Source organism: Aotus nancymaae, unplaced genomic scaffold (genome assembly GCF_030222135.1).
Source record: "Aotus nancymaae isolate 86718 unplaced genomic scaffold, 86718_ANA_hifiasm-v0.15.2.pri h1tg000021l, whole genome shotgun sequence".
Lineage (NCBI taxonomy): Eukaryota > Metazoa > Chordata > Mammalia > Primates > Aotidae > Aotus > Aotus nancymaae.
This window is the reverse complement of record NW_026988433.1, coordinates 11,266,708-11,287,811: the sequence shown is the minus strand read 5'-3', so window position 1 is coordinate 11,287,811 and position 21,104 is coordinate 11,266,708. Positions and strand designations below refer to the sequence as shown.

Sequence of the window (21,104 nt, the reverse complement as noted above, 5' to 3'; positions counted from 1 at the left end):
CCAGCTCGAAACAGGCTGAAGCAGGAAAGGAAATCTTAGTGGAAAAAGACAGGACCGAAATCTGCTTCAGGCATCACTGGATCCAGGGGCCAAAGGGTATTTTTAGGAATCTGTTTTTTTTCCCTCTAAATTCTGCCTTCCTCTGGATTGGGGTCACTCTCAGGGTGACTGTCCCTCCACCAGCAGTACCAGGCTTATATTTTCCAGGCTTGCTTTCTGCCAGCTGTGCCACCCCGGCTGAAGGAAGAGTTTCTCTTTTTTTTTTTTTGAAATGGAGTCTCTCACTTCAGTTGCCCAGGCTGGAGTGCAGTGGCATGATTTTGGCTCACTGCAACCTCTGTCTCCTGGGTTTAAGTGACTGTCCTGCCTCAGCCTCCTGAGTAGCTGGGATTACAGACGTGAGCCACTGTGCTTGGCCGAGAGTTTCTCTTTCCCAGTACTTCAGCAGATGTTCTGCGTCCAGTCCTCATTGGCTGGGGTTGGTTCAGTGCCCATTTGTGAACCAGTCACTGAGAAGCTGCTTGGGCAGCACCATGTTGTGTGCTCAGTCTGTGGCCCTGGGAGGTGGAGGGACAGCCATGTAGTTTCCCAGGTGAAAGTTGGGTGCTGTTATAGGAAGGTGCCCTGCTGGACAAGTAAAAAGGCAGTGTCCTTTCGTGGGTGTGGGGTGCCCTCCCCATCGGGGTCTCTGGTGTAGCAGGCACTAAGTTGCCATCCCTGGTGGAGATGTGCTGGAGCTCATAGCTTAGTTCGATTCCCAAGGCCTGGATCATGTCCATTTCCCAAGACTGTGGTCCCCAGGTCTGGAAGGCCCCTCCTGCCTGGTATATGAAAGGGCCTAGTGTATCCTGTGACCCCTCCCCTTGTCAGGCAGGGAAACTGAGGCTCCGAGTGACTTGTCCCAGGTCACTTAGCTGGGCCTCCATTTTAGACTCTGGGACTCCTGGTTAACTCTTTTCTTGTGGACAATTTTGGGGGGAGGTCCTGATTATAGCTCTCAGTGTGACTGGCCATTCTGGAAATGGAGGCGCCCACAACTGAGGGGTGGAGAGTGTGGATGGCCCCACACAAACACATCGCCAGATGTGGCTTGGAAAAACACATCTTGCTAATGGCAGGACTCAGAGTCCTGAGTCTTTTTTTGGTCTAGAGTTTTTCAGATTCTCAGTGCTTGCTTCATAGATGGGCACATGGCTAACCCAAGCACTATTGATGGTCCGATGAGTGTTTGTGGGGGGCTGTGCACTGCGGGATACTGAGTAGCATCCTTGGCCTCTGCCCACCAGTAGCACTCCCACCCGAGTGTGACCACCAAGACGTCCTCCAGGCATTGCTGGCTGTCCCCAGTTGAGAAGTGCTGGGTTAGAAGGTTTGTGAGTTAGGATCTTAGACCACGGACTCCTGCCATTCCGAGATGTGTCTGTTGATTTGTTTTCTAGTTTTGAGAGTTCCATGTTACCAAAGAATAACAGTCAGACCTTGATTGGTCGACTGCTTACGGTTTCAGGGGCCTTTCTGTCTGTCCTCTTGGTAATCTGTAGGTTATTCCTTTATTTTTTATTTTTAAAAATTCTTTCTATTTGTTTATCTATTTTTGAGACAGAGTCTCACTTTGTTACCCAAGGTGGAGTGTGGAGTGTAGTGGTGCAATCTCGGCTCACTGCAGCCTCCGCCTCCTGGGTTCAAGTGATTCTCCTGCCTCAGCCTCCCAAGTAGCTAGGATTATAGGTGCCCACCACCACGCCTGGCTAATTTGTGTACTTTTAGTAGAGATGGGGTTTTGCCATGTTGGCCAGGCTGGTCTCAAACTCCTGACCTCAAGCAATCCGCCCACCTTGGCCTCGCAAAGTGCTGGGATTACAGGAGTGAGCCACCATGCCCGGCCTTATTTTTTTTGAGATAGGGTCTTGCTCTGTCACCCAGGCTGGAGTGCAGTGGCACAATCATGGCTTACCACAGTCTTGATCTCCTGGGCTCAAGCCATCCTCCCACCTCAGCCTCATGAGTCCTAGACTACAGGCATTTACCACCACACCTGCTTGTTGTTTTTTGTTGTTGTTTTTTTGAGACAGAGTTTCACTCTCTCACTGAGGCTGGAGTGCAGTGGCACAATCTCCACTCCCACTGCAATCTCCGCCTCCGAGATTCAAGTGATTCTCCTGCCTCAGCCTCCTAAGTAGCTGGGATTTCAGGGGCCTGCCTCCATGCCCAGCTAATTTTTGTATTTTTAGTAGAGATGGGGTTTTACCATGTTGGCCAGGCTGGTCTCGAACTCCTGACATCAGGTGATCCGCCCACCTCGTCCTCCCAAAATGCTGGGATTACAGGCATGAGCCACCGCACCTGGCCCCTGGTTGTTTTCTTTTCTTCTTCTTCTTCTTCTTCTTCTTCTTCTTCTTCTTCTTCTTTTTTTTTTGTGAGACAGAGTTTCACTCTTGTTGCCCAGGCTGGAGTGCAATGGTGCGATCTCGGCTCACTGCAGCCTCCGCCTTCTGGGTTCAAGTGATTCTCCTGCCTCAGCCTCCCTAATAGCTGGGATTACAGGCATGTGCCACCAAGCCCGGCTAATTTTGTATTTCTAGTAGAGACAGGGTTTCTCCATGTTGGTCAGGTTGATCTCGAACCCCTGACCTCAAGTGATCCACCCGTCTCGGCCTCCCAAAGTGCTGGGAATACAGGTGTGAGCCACTGCACCCGGCCTGGTTGTTTTCTTTAAATAATTTTTTGTAGAGACGGGATCTTGCTGTGTTGGTCAGGCTGGTCTCAAACTTCTGGCCTCAAGTGATCCTCCTGCCCTGGCCTCCCAAAGTGCTGGAATCATAGGCAGTGTGTGCGGGGACTGTAACACCATGCTTGCTAATTATTTCTTTTTTATTTCTTTTTATTATTATTTTTTTGAGACAAAGTCTCTCTTTGTCGCCAAGCTGGAGTGCAGTGGCACAATTTTCGTTCACTGCAACCTCCACCTCCCAGGGTTCAAGTGATACTCCTGCCTCAGCCTCCTGAATAACTGGGAGTATAGGCGTGCCACCCCACGCCAAGCTAATTTTTGTATTTTAGTAGAGACAGGGTTTCACCATGTTGGCCAGGATGGTCTCGATCTCCTGACCTTGTGATCCATCCACCTCAGCCTCCCAAAGTGCTGAGATTACAGGCATGAGCCACCGCACCCGGCCTTAGTTATTTCTTTAGAGCAGTGAGAAGAAAAATAGTATTGTCAGTAATTACCCCTCGAGCTCATACTATCAAGTATTATTCTAGATGCTCTATGCTGTACTTATTTAATCCTCACCAGGCTGTTGTCTGTGAGGTGGGCTTGAGGTTATCCCGGCTTTTCAGGTATGGACAATAAAGCAGAGAGGTTTAAGGACTTTCCGAAGGTCACGAGACTACCTGGGAGGCAGCATCACCCCCAGCCCTGAGAGTCAGGATAGAGAACTACGTTCGCAAGAGGCACTGGGGTAGAAGGTGGGAGGCTGGGACCTGGGGCGCCCATAGCCCTCCTCCTCCTGAGTGATGCCCCTTCCCCTGTGCCTGCATCTCTGATCACAGGTACAAACGCCATGCCAGTCGGGAGGAGGCGGAGCTTGTTCAGCAGATGGCCACAAACATCAAGGAGCGGCAGAACGTCTTCTTCAACATGGAGGCCTACCTGCCCAAGAAGAACGGGTAGGAGCTGGCAACCTCCCACCCCTGCCACAGTCTGTGCCCAGGCCTAGCCCAGCTGCTCCATGTAACTCTCGCCTTCCTGCTGACGCTCAGATCGAAGGGGAAGGAGGGACAAAAGGGCAGGAGGGAGAAGGAGCCTTCCATATGTATTCCTCCATGAGCCCAGGAGGGGGCTCCAGCCACAGTGTGTGACAGCAGCCTTCCTGGGAGGGCCGTTGCAAGGAGCCAGCACCTGCCACATGCCTGGTGCCACCTGGGGTCAAGAGGGAAGGTTTTCTCTCCCAAGAGAACAGACATGCATTGAGAGCCTCCTGCACACTCAGTGCTGTGCTAGAAACTCCTGTGATGCCACTGGATTTATCCTCAACAGCCTGTGCGTCAGATTAAGGGATCCCCATTTTTTTTGTTTGAGACAGAGTCTCGCTCTGTCACCCAGGCTGGAGTGCAGTGGCGCCATCTCGGCTCACGGCAACCTCCACCTCCTGGGTTCATGCAGTTCTCCTGCCTCAGCCTCCTGAGTAGCTGGGATTACAGGCGCCCACCACCACGCCCAGCTAATTTTTGTATTTTTAGTAGAGACGGGGTTTCACCATGTTGGCCAGGCTGGTCTTAAACTCCTGACCTTGTGATCTGCTTGCCTCGACCTCCCAAAGTGATGGGATTGCAGGCGTGAGCCACCACTCCCGGCAGGGATCCCCATTTTTACAAGATTCAGAGACATCAGGGAATGTTTGGCCACGCCAGGATATGAACACCAGACGTTCTGACTCCAAAGCCCACATTCTTTCCATCTTCCCCCTTCCGAGAAGTCCCTGTTCCCTCCCTCAAGTGATGTCATTGCCACCTTGTTCTGGAGAGAGCTCCTTACAGCCTCGTATCGTCGTGACCTGACATAGGCGGCTAAGCGCATCTCATCAGTTCACGCTGACCCTGTTTTCTGGATCAGTCAAGCACTGAGTCAGAGCCACCCACCAGGAGGAGGGGCTTCCTTTCAGGCCCACAGCTGGCAGGTGGGAGCTGGCTAGGCCTGTTACATTTTAACCCATTGCTCCCAGCTTCTCCTGTTTTACTGTGTTTGGGTAAAGACTCCACAAGTTAAGTGACGATCATTTTCTGCAGATTGAACAGCAGCCCAGCATTCGTGACCCTCTTACAGTGTCCTGCGAGTCCACCTTCCCGTCCCTCTCTCCCTAATCATCTGTGCATCTTACCTCAGTAGGGAATCTTTGGATTGCAAATGATAGAAAATCCAACTCAAGGCTGGGTACTATGGCTTGTGCCTGTCATCCCAGCACTTCGGGAGGCCGAGGTGGGAGGATTGCTTGAGCCCAGAAATTCAAGATCAGCCTGGGCAACATAGTGAGACCCCATCTCTACAAGACTTTAACAAAATTGGCATGGTGGTGTGTACCTGTAATCCTAGCTACTTTGCTGACTGAGGTGGGAGGATTGCTTGAGCCTAGGAATTCAACTGCAGTGAGGCTGGGCACAGTGGCTCACGCCTGTAATCCCAGCACTTTGGGAGACCAAGGCAGGCGGACCACTTGAGGTCAGGAGTTCGAGATCAGCCTGGCCAACATGGTGAAACCCCATCTCTACTAAAAATACAAAAATTTTCTGGGTACAGTGGCAGATACCTGTAATCCCAGCTACAGGGGAGGCTGAGGCAGGAGAATCACTTGAACCCAGGAGGCAGAGGTTGCCGTGAGCTGAGATCATGCAGCTGCACTCCATCCTGGGCGACAGAGCAAGACTCTGTGTCAAAAAACAAACAAAAAACTGCAGTGAGCTATGATCATGCCATTGCACTCTAGCCCAGGCAACGGAGTGAGACTCTGTCTCTAAAAATAATAACAATAATGATGATAATGGAAAATAAAGAAAATTGTTTAAAAATTGACCTAGGGGTTGTACCAAGGCCTCCACTTCATTGGCTATGCTTGGTCATATGCGCACATCTGGCTGCAAGGCAGGCTGGGAAATATAGTCTCTAAGGCAGCAAGGAGGGGGAAATCAACTCACACTGTCATGTGTCACAGATGTGATGTCCTCTGGTTAATCATTATTCCCACTCGATGTGGGGCCCATTTGCCCGCTGAGCTTAGGCCCCTGTCTTCTAACATCAGTGTTTGGGATGTGCTGGTTAAGTGTGTCGAGTTTGAAAGTTGTTGGTTCACGCCCACCTGCTAAGGATCATGCCCCTCACAGGTGTTTCCTTCCAGGCTCTACTTGAACCTGGTCCTCGGCAATGTGAATGTGACCCTCCTCAGCAACCAGGCCAAGTAAGTGTTCCCCCCCATACCCCATCCCACACCCCAAACCAACACCCTGAACCCCATACCCTACACCCCACCCCATACCCTATACCCCACCCACACCCCATACCCACAGCTCACACCCCATCCCACACCCTGCCCTATCCCCCCACCCCACACCCCAAAACCACACCCCATGTCCCATACCCACACTCCAAACCCATACCACCCCATACGCCAAACCCACACCCCATGCCCCAGACCCCACCCCACACCCCAGACCCCATCCTGCACCCCACATCCACATACCACACCAACACCCTACCCCCCACTCCTCACACCCCACCCCACATCCCAGACCCCACACCCCAGACTCCATTCCACACCCCACACCCCTCACTTGGCTCAGAGGCCTCCAGCATTCTGCTTCAGCTCAGGGAAGATGCAGCCAAGCAGGAATTGTTGCATAAATAAAACTTGTTCCCAGGTGGGGCTCTGGCTTCTGGAGTGTTTGACGCTCTCCTCCTCTGTAGGTAGAGCACTCGGGAGAGGGTTCCTTCCTTCCTTCCTTTCTCAGAGTCAGTATGTTGAGTGGACAGGACTCCCCAGTTCCCACAAGAAATGGCCCTGTTCTGTTCCACGCCCAGTCACACACACACTTCTGGGAGATGGGCAGTCCTGTCCATCCTGAATCTACCCCATTTCCAGGCAGCCTCAAACCCTGGCCTTTCAGCAGCAGCAGTTGGTTGAGGGAAGAGACCCTGTCTCTGCTCCCTGCCTGTCTCCAACATGGGCCCAGAGCCCCAGACCAGAGTCCAGGGACATGGAGCCTTCTGCATACTTAGCCCTGTCCGCTCATCAGTCACCACCAATCCGTCAAGGCCAGGTCTCTCCTTTAGTGGGATGGTAAGGCCCTTATGGGCCATGGCTATGTCCGCAGGTCAAAGGTTCAAGGGTCTGATGGGGCCGCAGGTCAAGGGCTATGCCCAGGTGGTGGAATAGTCACGGTAAGGAGCCCTCTGCTGGGGATGTCTGTCATGGCAGGTTTGCCTACAAGGATGAGTATGAGAAGTTCAAGCTCTACCTGACCATCATCCTGCTCCTGGGTGCCGTGGCGTGTCGATTCGTCCTTCACTACAGGTAGTGGGTGTGGCGATGTGCGCCTGGGCCCGGGCATGCAGACGTCGGGAGGGGGCCAGGAGAGAGGGATCCAGGGGACCCAGGGCTGCTGCTGCTGCTGTGTTGTCTGGCGTGGTGAGGTGTAGGGGAGAGAAGGGCCATCTCTCATGGGAAATGCCAGTCCTGTCCACCCCACTTCCATCTAACAAGTGTCTGTTAAACTTCTCCTGGAAAGGCCTTGTACTGTACTAGTTAGGAAGGAGTTCATTGGCCGGGTGCAGTGGCTCGTGCCTGTAATCCCAGCACTTTGGGAGGCTGAGGCGGGCAGATCATGAGGTCAGGAGCTCAAGACCATCCTGGCCAACATGGTGAAACCCTATCTTTACTAAAAATACAGAAATTAGCTGGGTGTGGTGGTGCATGCCTGTATTCCCAGCTACTTGGGAGGCTGAGGCAGGAGAATTGCTTGAACCAGGGAGTCAGAGGTTGCAGTGAGCCAAGATCATGCCACTGTACTCCAGCCTAGTGTCAGAGTGAGACTATCTCAAAAAAAAAAAAAAAAAAGGAATTCATTGCTGTCTGTCGGTACAGTGGCATATCATTCAGCCAGAAAGAGAAGTGAAAAGTTGGGCATGGTAGCTCACGCTTGTAATCCCAGTACTTTGGGAGGCAGGAGGACTACTCTAGGTCAGGAGTTTGAGCCTAGCCTGGGCAACACAGCAAGACCCCCATCTCTACAAAGATGAAAAATAAAATTCTTTAGCTGGGCGCAGTGGCTCATGCCTGTGATCCCAGCACTTTGGGAGGCTGAGGTGGGAGGATTGCTTGAGCCTAGGAGTTCGAGGCTTCAGTGAGCCATGATCACACCAGTGCACTTTAGCACTGGGGACAGACAGAGACCAGGTCTGAACCAAAGAGAGAGAAATGAAGCACTGTCACTGTCACCCAGGCTGCAGCATGGATGAGCCTTGAAAACACAGTGCTGATAAAAGAACTAGTCACAAAGGACACACACCAGGATTCCATTGCTGTGAACTGCCCAGAACAGGCAAACCCATAGAGACAGGGAGGGGAGTCCATGAGTGGTAGCCAGGGGCTGCAGGAGGCAGGAATGAGGGAGTCACTGCTACTGGGTACCAGGTTTCTTTCTGGAGTAATAAAAATGTTCTCCCAGCCTAGCCAACATGATCAAACCCCGTCTCTACTGAAAATAAAAAGTTAGCTTTATGTGGTGGTGGATGCCTGTAGTCCCAGCTACTCGGGAGGCTGAGGCAGGAGAATCACTTGAACCTGGGAGGCAGAGCTTGCAGTGAGCTGAGATTTTGCCACTGTACTCCAGCCTAGACAACTAGACGACAGAGAGAGAGACCCTATTTCAAAAAAAAAAGAGAGAATGTTCTGGAATTAGGTATGGTTATGATTGTACAACTCTGAATTTACTAAAAATCCTAAGTTACATGCTTTTAAAGAGCAAATTTTATGGTATGTGAATTGTATCAATTACAAAAAAGAGAAAGAAAGGAAGAAGGGGGAGGAAGGAAAGGAGAGGGGAAGGGAGGGGATGCGGGGGCGCGAGGGGAGGGGAGGGGAGAGACAGTCCAGCCTGCCTGGGTTTAAATTCTGGCTTTGAGACTAACTGGCTGTTACTCTGGGCAGGTTCCCTCTGGGAGCCTCAGTCTCTCCATCTGTAAAATGAGGGTGACGACAGTCCCTGCCTCACAGGGCTGTGACGGTTCAGGGAGCTGGCACCGTGTGTGAAAGCTCTGCCTGGACGGGCATGTGGAGGTGCTGCTGGGGGCTCTCTGGCTGCTGGTGCTGCCCGAGGTGGGCATGGCCACGCCGTGAGGCTGTGGGCCACTGCTGCCCTGCCTGGAGAGTTTTGTGCTTTTCTCTGGCCCTGGGTTCTCTGTCCCCAGGGGAAGCAGTCAAGTACGGCTTAGGGATTTGGCCCACGTGCCAAGCGTTTATTGCCTGGCAGGCACATGGCTGGGCATCCGGCTGCTGGTCTGGCCACTTGAATGCCCAAACAAAGGCTCTTTTAGGCCCTGGGCCCGTGCTCGCCTGCTGCCCAGGGCCTGGCCTGTTTCTACCAGGGCTAAGGCTGAACACGTCTGTAATACCTCTCACGTGCACCCCTCAAAGCGGGTAAAAGTTGCCAAAGTGCAGCCAGAGTCGCTTGCGCAGGGACCTCCAGGGCCCTCCCAGGGCAAACCCGTGCTGTCCTGAGGCCCAGGGTTCCCCAAGGCCTGGGCGTCTCCTTTTCTCCCACCACCTTCTGTGCTCATCTCCTAGGGCCAAAATGACACACACCCTAACCCTAAGGCTTAAAACGACACATACACGTTCCCACAGTCTGGGAACCTGCGTTCAGGCCGTGGCAGGGCTGTGCTGCTCTGCAGGGTTCGGGGAGGGAGACCCTTCCTTGCCCCTCCAGCTTCTGGGAATTGCCAGCAAGCCCTAGTATTGCTCGGCTTAAAGCTGTTCCACTCTCACCACACGGCCTCCTTCCCTATGTGTCTCCCCATAGCCTTCTTTTATTTTTTTGAGACAGAGTTTCCCTCTGTTGCCGGGCTGGAGTGCAGTGGTGCGATCTCAGCTCACTGCAGCCTCTGCCTCCTGGGTTCAAGCAATTCTCTGATTAGCTGGGATTACAGGTGTGCGCCACAGCGCCCAGCTAATTTTTTTTTTTTTTTTTTTTTTTGTATATTTAGTAGAGACGGGGTTTCATTTTGTTGGCCAGGATGATCTTGATTTTTTTTTTTTTTTTTTTTTGAGATGAAGCCTTGCTCTGTTGCCCAGGCTAGAGTGCAGTGGCATGATCTCAGCTCACTGCAGCCTCTGACTCCTGGGTTCAAGCAATTCTCCTGCCTCAGCCTCCTGAGTAGCTGGGATTACAGGCGTGTGCCACCACACCCAGCTAATTTTTGTATTTTTAGTAGAGACAGTATTTTCACCATTTTGGCCAGGCTGGTCTTGAACTCCTGACCTCGTAATCTGCCAGCCTCGGTCTCCCAAAGTGCTGGGATACAGGCGTGAGCCACTGTGCCTGGTCTATAAGGACACTAGACACTGGATTTAGAACCCACCCTACTACAGTATGACCTCATTTTAACTAATCCATCTACAAAAATCCTGCTTCCAAACAAAGTCACATTCTGAAGCCCCCGTGGACATGAATTTTGGGAGGATGCTATTCAACCCAGTACACCTTCCATAGGCTAAACATGGGGCAGAGAGGGGGATCGGACGGACTGCTCATTTCTGTGCCCGTGCTCCCGGGAAGCCTGCCCTGCTGTTTAACCTTGGGCAAATGACTAACCTCTCCCAGCCTCAGTTTCATGACAGATACAGTGAGGGCGACAGGAGCTACTTGGAAGGGCAGCTTGGAGGATGGTTAGACTGGTGCCTGTTTAAGTATTAGCACTGGCTGGCGTCACTGTTGTTTTGTGCTAAGACTGGGCACACATGAAAAGGCTCATAGCCAGTGCGACCACCTAGCAGGATTCTCTTTTTTTCCTCTTTCCCCCCTTGGGATGATTTCCTGGCTGGGCACCCCACCCAGAGGCCCTTCTTGATACCACCAAGCCTGCAGCTGGGCATGGCCAGAGTCCTCCGGGGTTCTGGGTCGAGCTGTGCCACTCATGGGCTGTGTGACCTTGAGTGGAGCCCTGGGTGTCTCTGTGCCTGCCTCCTCACCTTTTTCACGGGCTCTGGGACATCTACTCCACCAATACCACTTGGGTGTTTGGAAGCTGTGATGAGGCAGCAGGAGAGTTGGAAGCCTCCCTCTGCTGCCTTCAGGCCAAGAGGCTGTGCCTGGTTAGGACTGTCTTCTGTTGGGTTTGAACCGGGTTAGGAAAAGAGGTAATCGGGTTAAGCTTGGCTTGAGTGGGCTTGGGTCTGGTCCTCACTCCAGTGCTAACCATCTGTGTGATCTGTAAAATGGGAAGTAGTACTGTGTTAGTGTGGGTTGGCCCGGAAGAGACCCCCAAGGCAGGCATTTTAGTGCCGGTAGTTTATTCAGGAGGTGATCCCAGGAGACACTGGTAAGGGATGGGAAGTCTCCCAGGTTCAAGCGATTCTCCTGCCTCAGCCTCCTGAGTAGCTGAGATCACAGGCGTGCACCACCACACCCAGATAATTTTTTGTATTTTTAGTAGAGACAGGGTTTCACTATGTTGGCCAGGCTGGTCTTGAACTCCTGACCTCAAGTGATCTGCCTGCCTCAGCCCCACAAAGTGCTGGGATTACAGGCATGAGCCACTGAGCCTGGCCCAAAAAAGTTTTTAAATTAGCCTGATGTGGCAGTGTGCACCTGTATTCCCACCTACTTAGGAGGCTGAGGTGAGAGGATCGCTTGAACCCAGGAGACTGGGGCTGCAGTGAGCCACGATCATGTCGCTGCCCTCCAGCCTGGGCGACAGAGTGAGACCCTGACTCTAAAAACCAAAAAATAAAAATTAAAAAAAAAAATTGTCAAAGACAAAGCCTTTCTGGCCATGGTGGGGCAGGCCTCCGAGGGGTGACTGTCACTGGCTCTCCCAGAGTTCTTTTCCCAGGGGTGCTCCCATGGTGGGTTGGCCTCCCCACTTCACCGATTGTGGGGCTGAGGCCAGTGGGGCTCTGATAATTCCCACACAGCGTGTCTGCCGCCCTCCATGCTGACCATGCACAGCAGGCTCCATAGCCCGGGTCTGTTGCATTCAAGGCCGGATCAGCCCAGCCCCGAGCTGTGGTCACCATTGGAGGAGGAAAAGGGGCTTTTCAGTTAGTGTTACGACAATATGGCCCGTTGGGATTTTTTTTTGTATATGTAACAAAGTTTACAGACAGTTTAAGGGGACAGGAGGAATTTATAGCTTAACACTGCAAACAACCTAAAATAGAACATCAAGTCTCTTGTTCTTTTTTTTTTTTTTTTTGAGACAGAATCTTGCTCTTGTTTCCCAGGCTGGAGTGCAGTGCAATCTCAGCTCACTGCAACCTCTGCCTCCCGGGTTCAAGTGATTGTCCTGCCTCAACCTCCCAAGTAGTTGAGACTACAGGTATACGCCACCACACCTGGCTACTTTTTGTATTTTTAGTAGAGACAGGGTTTCACCATGTTGGCTAAGCTGGTCTCGAACTCCTGGCCTCACGTGATCCATCTGTCTTGGCCTCCCAAAGTGCTGGGATTGCAGGCAGGAGCCACCATGCCTGGCCAAGTCTCCCATTCTTAAAGTCCTTCCATTAACAGCCCACAAGAAATTTCACATCAGACAGGAAGAGTTTAAAAGACAGGTTGCCCTAGGCTGAGTGGTCAGGGAAGGAGGGGGAGACTCAGCTGGGGCTTGAAGCATAGGTGGGACTCAGGGAGAAAGATGAGGGGGTGCAGAAGCATTTGCAGGGGCCGGGGGAAGGTACGCAAGAGACCGAGCTCCCCCTGCCTCCTCGGTGTCACAAGGGCTTCCAGAGAGAGGCATTGCCTGCCGTGGGTAGCCCTTGGCCTGGTTTGCTGCTCTGTGGGGTGAGGGTGGGATGGCTGTGCCTGGTTCTCACACCTGCACCCCTCCCTGCCGGGCTGTTTCCTTGCACAGGGTGACTGACGAAGTCTTCAACTTCCTGCTGGTGTGGTATTACTGCACCCTGACCATTCGGGAGAGCATTCTCATCAGCAACGGCTCAAGGTACTTGGGGGCCTGGCTTTGTGGCGAGCACAAGGGGAGTCAAAGGAAAATGTCATGAGGGACATTAGATGGGGGCTGATACCCTCAGGCTGCATTCCTCTTCTCCTTGGGGGTTGCTTTGTGACTGTTCAGACCCGGGAAGGCGGGAACTGCCGCTGCTCATGCAGCAGCTCTTGTTTTCGATCAGTCTCTTGCTTATGAGCAACAGCAGCCCTAACTGAGACTGGCTTAACACAATAAGAAACATATTTTCTCATAAAAAGAAGTGACCCATTGGGCTGGCTTCAGGTAAGGCTCGATCCAGGTGCTCTCCATCTCTCACTTCTGCCTTCTGTCTTGTCTTTATCTTAGGCTGCATGTGAGGCACCCAGCAGCTCCAGGCTCACGTCACTATTTCTAGCATTCCCACCAAACAGGGCACATTCCTCTCTTCCAATACTCCCACTGGGTCCCACTGGCTAGGTCCAGGCGGAGAATGGATCAGGTACCTATCCCCGAACCAGTCACTGTTGCCAGGGAATGCAGTGGTGTGATTGGCCAGGCTTGAGCCTCACATCCACCCTGAGAGCGGTCACTGGGAGTGAAGAAGCTGAGTGTCGGGAAGGGAATGGTTCCCTAGAAGAAAATTGGGAGACTGTCACTAGGAGGATGGACAGATTTTGGTGACAAAAGTGGATGGTCCTCCACAGGGAGATGGAGGGGAGAGCAGACAGGTGAAGAGGGTCTTAGGCCAAACCTGCCCCCAAAGAGCAGATGCTGGGGAGGACGGAGGCCAGGCCGGGAGTGTGGACTCCTGCGCTCCAGTCCCCGTGCAAAGAGCGGATGGTGGGGAGGACGGAGGCCAGGCCGGGAGTGTGGGCTCCTGCCCTCCAGTCCCAGTGCAAAGAGCGGATGCTGGGGAGGACGGAGGCCAGGCCGGGAGTGTGGACTCCTGCGCTCCAGTCCCCGTGCAAAGAGCGGATGCTGGGGAGGATGGAGGCCAGGCCGGGAGTGTGGGCTCCTGCCCTCCAGTCCCAGTGCAAAGAGCGGATGCTGGGGAGGACGGAGGCCAGGCCGGGAGTGTGGGCTCCTGCGCTCCAGTCCCAGGGCCCTCAAGGAGCAGCCCTGTGCCCTGGACAAGTCGTGTCTCCTCTTTGGACTGTTTCAGAGTCCCATGGGGGAAAGGGTGTGTCAGCGGTGCTGACTGAGTCCAAGCAAAATGGGGGATTCCCTTGGCCCCCATCTCTAAAGGGCTCTGAGTGCGAGAAGCCCTGTTTTCTCTCAGTCTCCTTCCTGCCCTGCCTGCCTTTACGCTGTCTTGAGACCAGTTAAAACCCATGACTTGCCACCTGGAGGACCTATTTTCCAAAAGTCTAATTCCTTTTGGGGCTGGCCATTGGAACCTCTGTGCCATTCCTTTTTTTTTTTTTTTTTTTTGAGGTGGTGCCTTGTTCTGTGGCCCAGGCTGGAGTGCGGTGGCGCCATCTCGGCTCACTGCAACCTCTGCCTCCCAGTTCAAGTGATTCTCCTGCCTCAGCCTCCCAAGTAGCTGGGATTACAGGTGCCCGCCACCACACCCAGCTAATTTTTGTATTTTTAGTAGAGACAGGGTTTTACCATGTTGGCCAGGCTGGTCTCAAACTCCTGACCTCAGGTGATCCGCCTGCCTCGGCCTCCCAAAGTGCTGGGATTACAGGCGTGAGTTGCTGTGCCAGCCAATGTGCCATTCTGGTTTTTGTTATTTCCTGAAACAAAATGTAACAATCTCCTGCTTCCTCCCTGCTGGAGAATGCCCAGGAGCTGCGGCCCCCACCGCCTAACACTCCACCTTCCCGCTTGTTTGCCTGCTAGTTTCTTATGGCAGGTCCCTGCCCTGCCGGCTCTTACGCTGAACATAGAGCCTGAGGGAAGGACAAGAGCCCCCTCCTGCCTGGCCTCCTGAGGGCAACAGGGAGTCTCCAGAATGCAGCCTTGTAGCACACAGCCATTTAGAAAACATCAGTGTGTAGGCCGGGCGTGGCAGCTCACGCCTGTAATCCCAGCAGTTTGGGAAGCTGAGGTGGGCAGATCACTTGAGCCCAGGAGTTCGAGACCAGCATGGGCAACATAGTGAGACCTCATCTCTACCCCCCGCCCCCCAAAAAATAGCTGGGTATGGTGGTGGTGTGTGCCTGTAGTCCCAGCTAATTGAGAGGCTGAGGCGGGAGAATCACTTGAGCCCAGGAGTTTGAGACCAGCCCGGGCAATGTGGCAAGACCCTGTCTTAATTTTAAAATAAAAAAATTAGCCAGGCATGGTGGTGCACACCTGTGGTCCTTGCTACTCAGGAGGCTGAGGTGGGAGGATCACGTGAGCCCAGGAGGTTGAGGCCACTGCACTCCAGCCTAGGAAAGTGAGACCCTCTCTCAAAAAGAAGAGGCTCGGGCATGTGCTGCCTCTAGCAATCATTACACTTTAGCAAGGGTTACTCTGGGCAGCTTTTTATTCTAGTATGGCATGCCATGGACGGTGGGGTGACCAGAGAGATGGGAGCAGCAGTGAGTGGAGGTCCTTCCAGCAAAACAGAGAGGGCCGCTAAAGGGGCAAAAACGGAGTGCAAAGCCAGCCTCCCCTGCCTAACAGTCTGCAGGAGCCGTTCGGAAATCCTGGAGTTCACGCTCTGATGGAAGAGCGGGGATGTTTGTCTCTGAGCTTGCAATGCAGAGCTTCGTGTGTGGGTCTGCTCTACCCCCATCTGCCGTTCATCACACGTTTATTGAGCATTTCCTAAGTACCAGACACTGAACTCGGGACTCCAAGATAACACACACTCTGTGCCTTCTGGGAGCACTCACAGAGGTGTTTTTCCTTTTCTTTTTTTTTTTCCGAGACAGAGTCTTGCTCTGTCGCCCAGGCTGGAGTGCAGTGAGGAGATCTTGGCTCACTGCAACCTCTCCCTCCTGGGTTCAAGTGATTCTCCTGCCTCAGCCCCCAAGTAGCTGGGATTACAGGTGCACACCACCACACCTGGCTAATTTTGTATTTTTAGTAGAGATGGGGTTTCACCACCTTGGCCAGGCTGATTCAAACTCCTGACCTCAGGTGATTGGCCACCTCAGCCTTCCAAAGTGCTAGAATTATAGGCGTGAGCCACCACGCCCAGCCCAGAATTTTGTTTACTAAAGTCCTTTTCGTGGCAGATAGGGTTCAAAGAATTTGAGGTTGCAATGGAACCATTCCTCCAGGCCTGTTTCCCCTTGCTGGCCTGGGGCAGAGGTTTGAATGGGCATGAGGAATCTGTTGTCTGGAATGGGGCCTCTGGGCCCAAATAGATGCAAATAGATACATTATCTTCTATTTAGCTTGGTGCAAAAGTTTTTGTGTTTCACAGTCATTTTTGCACCAACCTAATAAAATGACTGCAGGAGCTGGGGCCAGCTTGTCGGGGAGGGGGCAAGGCAGGTGGGCTGAATCTGAGTGACTCAGACTTGTGACTCATCCTCCACATCTGTTGGAGATGTAGCCTCCGCCCTCCCCCAGCTGCTTCTCAGAGCTGATTGATCCTGGAGGCAGGTGAGGGAGATGGCTTTGAGGCTTTTCCTCCTGCTTGGTCCCTTGCCGGAGAGTAGCTCAGAAGCCCCTGCAGGAGAGCCGTGTGGAGGCGGTGGGAGGTGAGACTGGGATGGACTCTAGTTTCTCATCCCCGAAGCATCCGCTCAGGGCTGGTGCGCAGTCAACACCCCATGGTCTTTGTTGACGGAATCAAACCCAAGTTCTGCGATGAGGAAGGGTCCCGGGGCCATAACGGCGTTCTAGAGACAGTGTTGCTGAACCCTACGGGCTTCCTGGGGGACTGCTGTCCGGTTTTGGTCTGATGGAGGTGCTTTTGTCCAGTTCTGGTTGCACCTGAGATTTGAATTGGGACAGGAGGTGTGGTCAGGGAAGCAGGTGGGGGTGGGGACTTCCTGATCGGGAGATGAGGCCACCCTTGGTTTATGTCTGGTGCCTGCCAAGTGAGATGCCACTCTTCAGCTCAGCATAATAAGCAAGTCAGCTTCTCTTGGACACTTGAAAATGCTGGAAACCTGTCCCACAGGGACTAAACCTGAAGGGGTCTCATAGGTGCATGTAACTGGGAAGTTCAAGGAGGTCAGGAGGGCTCAGGCATCGTTCACAGCCCGGTTCCAGCTACTTATTCCGTTTTCCCCTGTGATGGCTCCCAGTGGCCCCCAGGTAGATCTCCCATTAATAGCAACCCCTGGGCTGACAGAACCTCCCTCCACCCCAGCTGGAATCTTGTCACAGACTTTTGATTGGCCAGGCTTGGGTGACCTACTGATCTCCGAGAGCCAGTCACTGTTGCCAGAGGAATGCAGAGAGCCCTGTTTGGTTGGTTGGGGGTCATGTGCTTGGTTATAAGCCTGAGCTTTATCCCAGCCACCCAGACTGAGTGTGGGGGCGAGGTGGTTGTCCACAGGGGCAAAGCAGAGGCCACCAAACCAGGATGGGCTGTGATTGGCAACTGGGCAAAACAGCCGATGTCTGTTACAGTTCTAGGCCAGAACGAATAGACTCAGTGATCATGTTGGCTTTTCTAGGGAGCCCCAGCCTAGGGTGCCTGCTTCTAACTGGCTTTTTAGGGGCCTGTCCTTGGACAGACACAAACATATAAGGGTGACAGGTGTAGGAGGGGTCCTCAGTGTAGAAGCCATTCCCCAGCCGTCTAGGTGGCCCAAGGCACAGAGCCAAGAACAGCCTGGGGTTCATAGTGGCTGGTGCACGTATCTTCTGCACACTCACAGCCATGCTAATGTGTCCCGAAGGGAGAAGTCTACTTTTCTACGTTTTGCAGTTTCCAGATACGGGGACGCGCTGTCCCTATGTCTGGCCACGGATGCACCTACTCCTCCTGGAGCTCATCAAAAAAGTCCGTGAGCCCCTGCAAGCTTTAACTTCTGTGGGGAAATGGGCCCAGAGAGCAACTGCAAATGGGTGTAGGTTTTTCTGCGGTGATAAAAAGGTTTCAAAATAGTTTGTGGTGACAGTTGCACAATTCTGTGAATATACTGAACACCACACAGTCGTACCCTTTGAATGCGTGAATTATATGGTATCTAAATTACATCACAATCAAACGGCTATGTAAACACACATGCGCAGAACCAGCCCAGAGCCCTGGGGGGCTCGTGAATGCCAGGCCAGGGAAGCAGCGATTTCTAGCCTCACCCGATGTCATCGAGCTGTGTTTATTGGTGGCATCTGTCAGAGCTGGGCTCTGGGCACGGCGAGCTGTGAAATGAAAAGCTGCTGCTCAGTCAGGCTTGTTGCCTGGAGTCTGTGTCTGCCTCAGGCTCCTCCTAGACAGGCAGAGGGCATTTCTCTAGGGATCTTCGGGAGCAGGACAAAGGAGTGTGGTGCTTGCCAAGTGCTGAGGGCAGACACGTGGCTCGGCAGAGCTCTGGGAGGTTGCAGAGAGACCTGGTTGCTCTTGAGGCTGGAAGTCGGGGGACCTGGCAACTGCCTTTGTTGTCAGAAATTTGGAGCCAGAGGTCTTCTTAGACTCTGACAGGCGAGACTAGGATACATGGGTGGGGGTGGGGGTTTTCTGGGGACAAAGAAGTAGATGGACATCTTACCCTGTTCCCATGACCTCACATGGCACCTGCAGGAATCTCCTGTCACCTCTGTGCTGGTGGCATCCAGATTAACTGCTGCTTTCACAGCCACACCTCCCAGATGTCATTTGTGTCAACATTTATTGAGTGCCCACTGTTTACTTGGTGCTGTGAATGTAGGAACACAAAGCTGCATGAAACCTTGCCCTTCACCGTAACTCCTGGGGAACACACAGGCTGTTGCTTGAAAAGCCAGTTTATGCCCAGAACTGTTGCATGGGCTGTCAGGGGAAGAAGCGAGGCTAAGATGCAGTCTCTGTTCTTATGATGTGTGTGTTCTGGTTGGAAGGTTTTAAGATGGTTCCAACCCACTTACAAGGGAAATACAAATTGAAACCTCAATGACTTGCCAGTTTTCACCTAGTAAGTTTCCTAACAATTTTTATTTTATTTTATTTATTTGTTTATTGAGACAGGGTCTCCCTCTGTAGCCCAAGCTGGAGTGCAGTGACGCGATCTCGGCTTACCGCAACCTTGGCCTTCCAGGCTCAAGCAGTTCTCCTGCCTCAGCCTCCCGAGTAGCTGGGACTGTAGGTGCACAGCCCCACACCCAGCGAATTTTCACTTTTTTTTTTTTTTTTTTTTTTGTAGAGATGAGGTTTCGCCATGTTGCCCATGCTGGTCTCGAACTCTGGGGCTCAAGCTGTCTTCCCGCCTCAGCCTCCCAGTGTGCTAGAATTACAGGTGTGAGCCACTGCACCCGGCCAGTTTGGTAACAGTTTTAAAATATGGCATCCACTGTTGGTGTGGGTTCTGGGACCCAGATCCTCTCTTCCGCTGTGGATGGAAGTGTAAATTGGGATGGCTGCTTGGAGGGTAATTGGACAAGGGACAGGGCACACTTTTCGACCCAGCCATCCTGCCTCCGGTAGCCACTGAGGAGAAGCAGTGTCATTGCATTTAGGGGACTTCCACAAGGACATCATGACAGCATTGACAGCAATAGTGACAGTTGAGAAACAGCCAGAGGCCGGGCACGGTGGCCTATGCCTGTAATCCCAGCACTTTGGGAGGCTGAGGCAAGAGGATCGCTTGAGGTCAGGAGTTTGAGACCAGTCTGGTCTAGCAGGACCCTGTCTCTACAAAAAGAAAAAAAACAAGAGAAACAGCCAAGTACACCATGGCAGAGCCACACCTTGGAATGTCATTTGCCATTTAAGAAGCTGTGACAGGGCTGGACGCAGTGGCTCATGCCTGTAATCCCAGCATTTTAGGAAGCTGAAGTGGGCAGATCACAAGGTCAGGAGATCGAGCCCATCCTGGCCAACATGGTGAAACGCCATCTCTACTGAAATACAAAAAATTAGCTGGGCATGATGGTGGGCACCTGTAGTCCCAGCTACTCAGGAGGCTGAGGCAGGGGAATTGCTTGAACCTGGGTGGCAGAGGTTGCAGTGAGCTGAGATCGCACTACTGTACTCCAGCCTGGGCAACAAGAGCAAAACTCGTCTCAAAAAAAAAGCTATGACGTATCTGTAGGTACTGATCTAGGTGTCAAGCAGGTTCCAGGATGATTTTAGTTAAAAAGAAAGCCCTCTTGGTTCAGCCAAAAAAAAAAAGCCTAAGGCCAGGCACGGTGGCTCACGCCTGTAATCTTAGCACTTTGGGAGGCTGAGGCAGGTGGATTACCTGAGGTCAGGAGTTCGAGACCAGCCTGGCCAACATGGTGAAACCTCGTCTCTACTAAAAATGCAAAAATTAGCTGGGTTTGATGGCAGACGCCTGTAGTCCCAACTACTTGGGAGGCTGAGGTAGGAGAATTGCTTGAACCCAGAAGGCGGAGGTTGCAGTGAGCCAAGATCACGCCACTGCACTCTAGCCTGGGTGAGAGTGAGACTCTGTCTCAACAAAAAAAAAGGAAAGAAAGAAAGCCTAATCCAGTACCTCCCTCTGTGAACCAACTCGCCCCTGAGCAGATCCTCAGGGTTCCCCCGTTAGTGAGTGGACCCATTTCCCTGCCCAGTCCCAAGAGAGTTCTGGAGGGATGAAGGTTAACAACTGTTCCCACAGGCATCCCCAGCCTCCACCACCCAGTCCTGGGGAGGAGGGAGCTGGCCGCTCCTGGGTGCATTTGGCAAGTTGCTACCACGTGTTTGGACAAGAGGAGCCCGGGAGGCCAGCCAAGGCCTGAGACACTCTGGGACGTCGAAGGGCACAGGGTTGAGGGTCCAACTCCTTTCTTCCTAGGCTGCCCCTGACGCTGGGGATGGGGGTGACAACCAGGCTCTACTGACTGTGGATCAAGAGCCCCCAGCTGGGGGAGCACTGAGTTCTGGAAACAGGGTCCCCACAGCCTCTGGACTGGACAGGTGAAGTCCAGGGCTGGGCGAGGGCCTCCTGTCACTGAGATGGCAGGAGATGGGCCTGGGTGTGTGGCTTCTGGGGAGAAGCTGCCTCTGAGATGGTGTGAGCTGCTGCATGTGGTGTCCACCAGCCTCTGCTTCTGTACAGGGCAATATCGCAGCTACAGTCCTGTGTAAGAATGTGTGGCCAGGCACAGTGGTTCACGACTATAATCCCAGCACTTTGGAAGGCCAAGGTGAGAGGATTGTTTCAGCCAAGGAGTTTGAGACCAGTCGGGACAACATAGCAAGACCCTGTCTCTAAAAAAAAAAATAGCTCGGTGTGGTGGCGCACACCTGTGATCCCAGCTACTCAGGAGGGTGAGGTGGGAGGATTGCTTGACCTGGGAGGTCAGGGCTACAGTGAGCCCTGATTGTAGCGGCACTTCAGACAGGGTGACAGAGCAAGACCCCGTCTAG

General features: G+C 52.9%; 1 protein-coding gene across 3 annotated transcripts in view; it reads left to right on the top strand.

Moving 5' to 3' along the window:
- TMEM120B (transmembrane protein 120B) overlaps window positions 1–21,104 on the top strand; it is a 74,839-nt gene that overhangs the window by 44,216 nt on the left and 9,519 nt on the right. For all 3 annotated transcript variants that reach the window (XM_012476941.3, XM_012476940.3, XM_012476939.3), the window contains exons 3-6: window positions 3,553–3,669; window positions 5,892–5,951; window positions 6,969–7,064; window positions 12,620–12,709. In XM_012476941.3, the coding sequence (XP_012332364.2) occupies window positions 3,599–3,669; window positions 5,892–5,951; window positions 6,969–7,064; window positions 12,620–12,709 (317 nt within the window). In that variant the 5' untranslated portion in view covers window positions 3,553–3,598. The remainder of the gene's footprint in view (window positions 1–3,552; window positions 3,670–5,891; window positions 5,952–6,968; window positions 7,065–12,619; window positions 12,710–21,104) is intronic.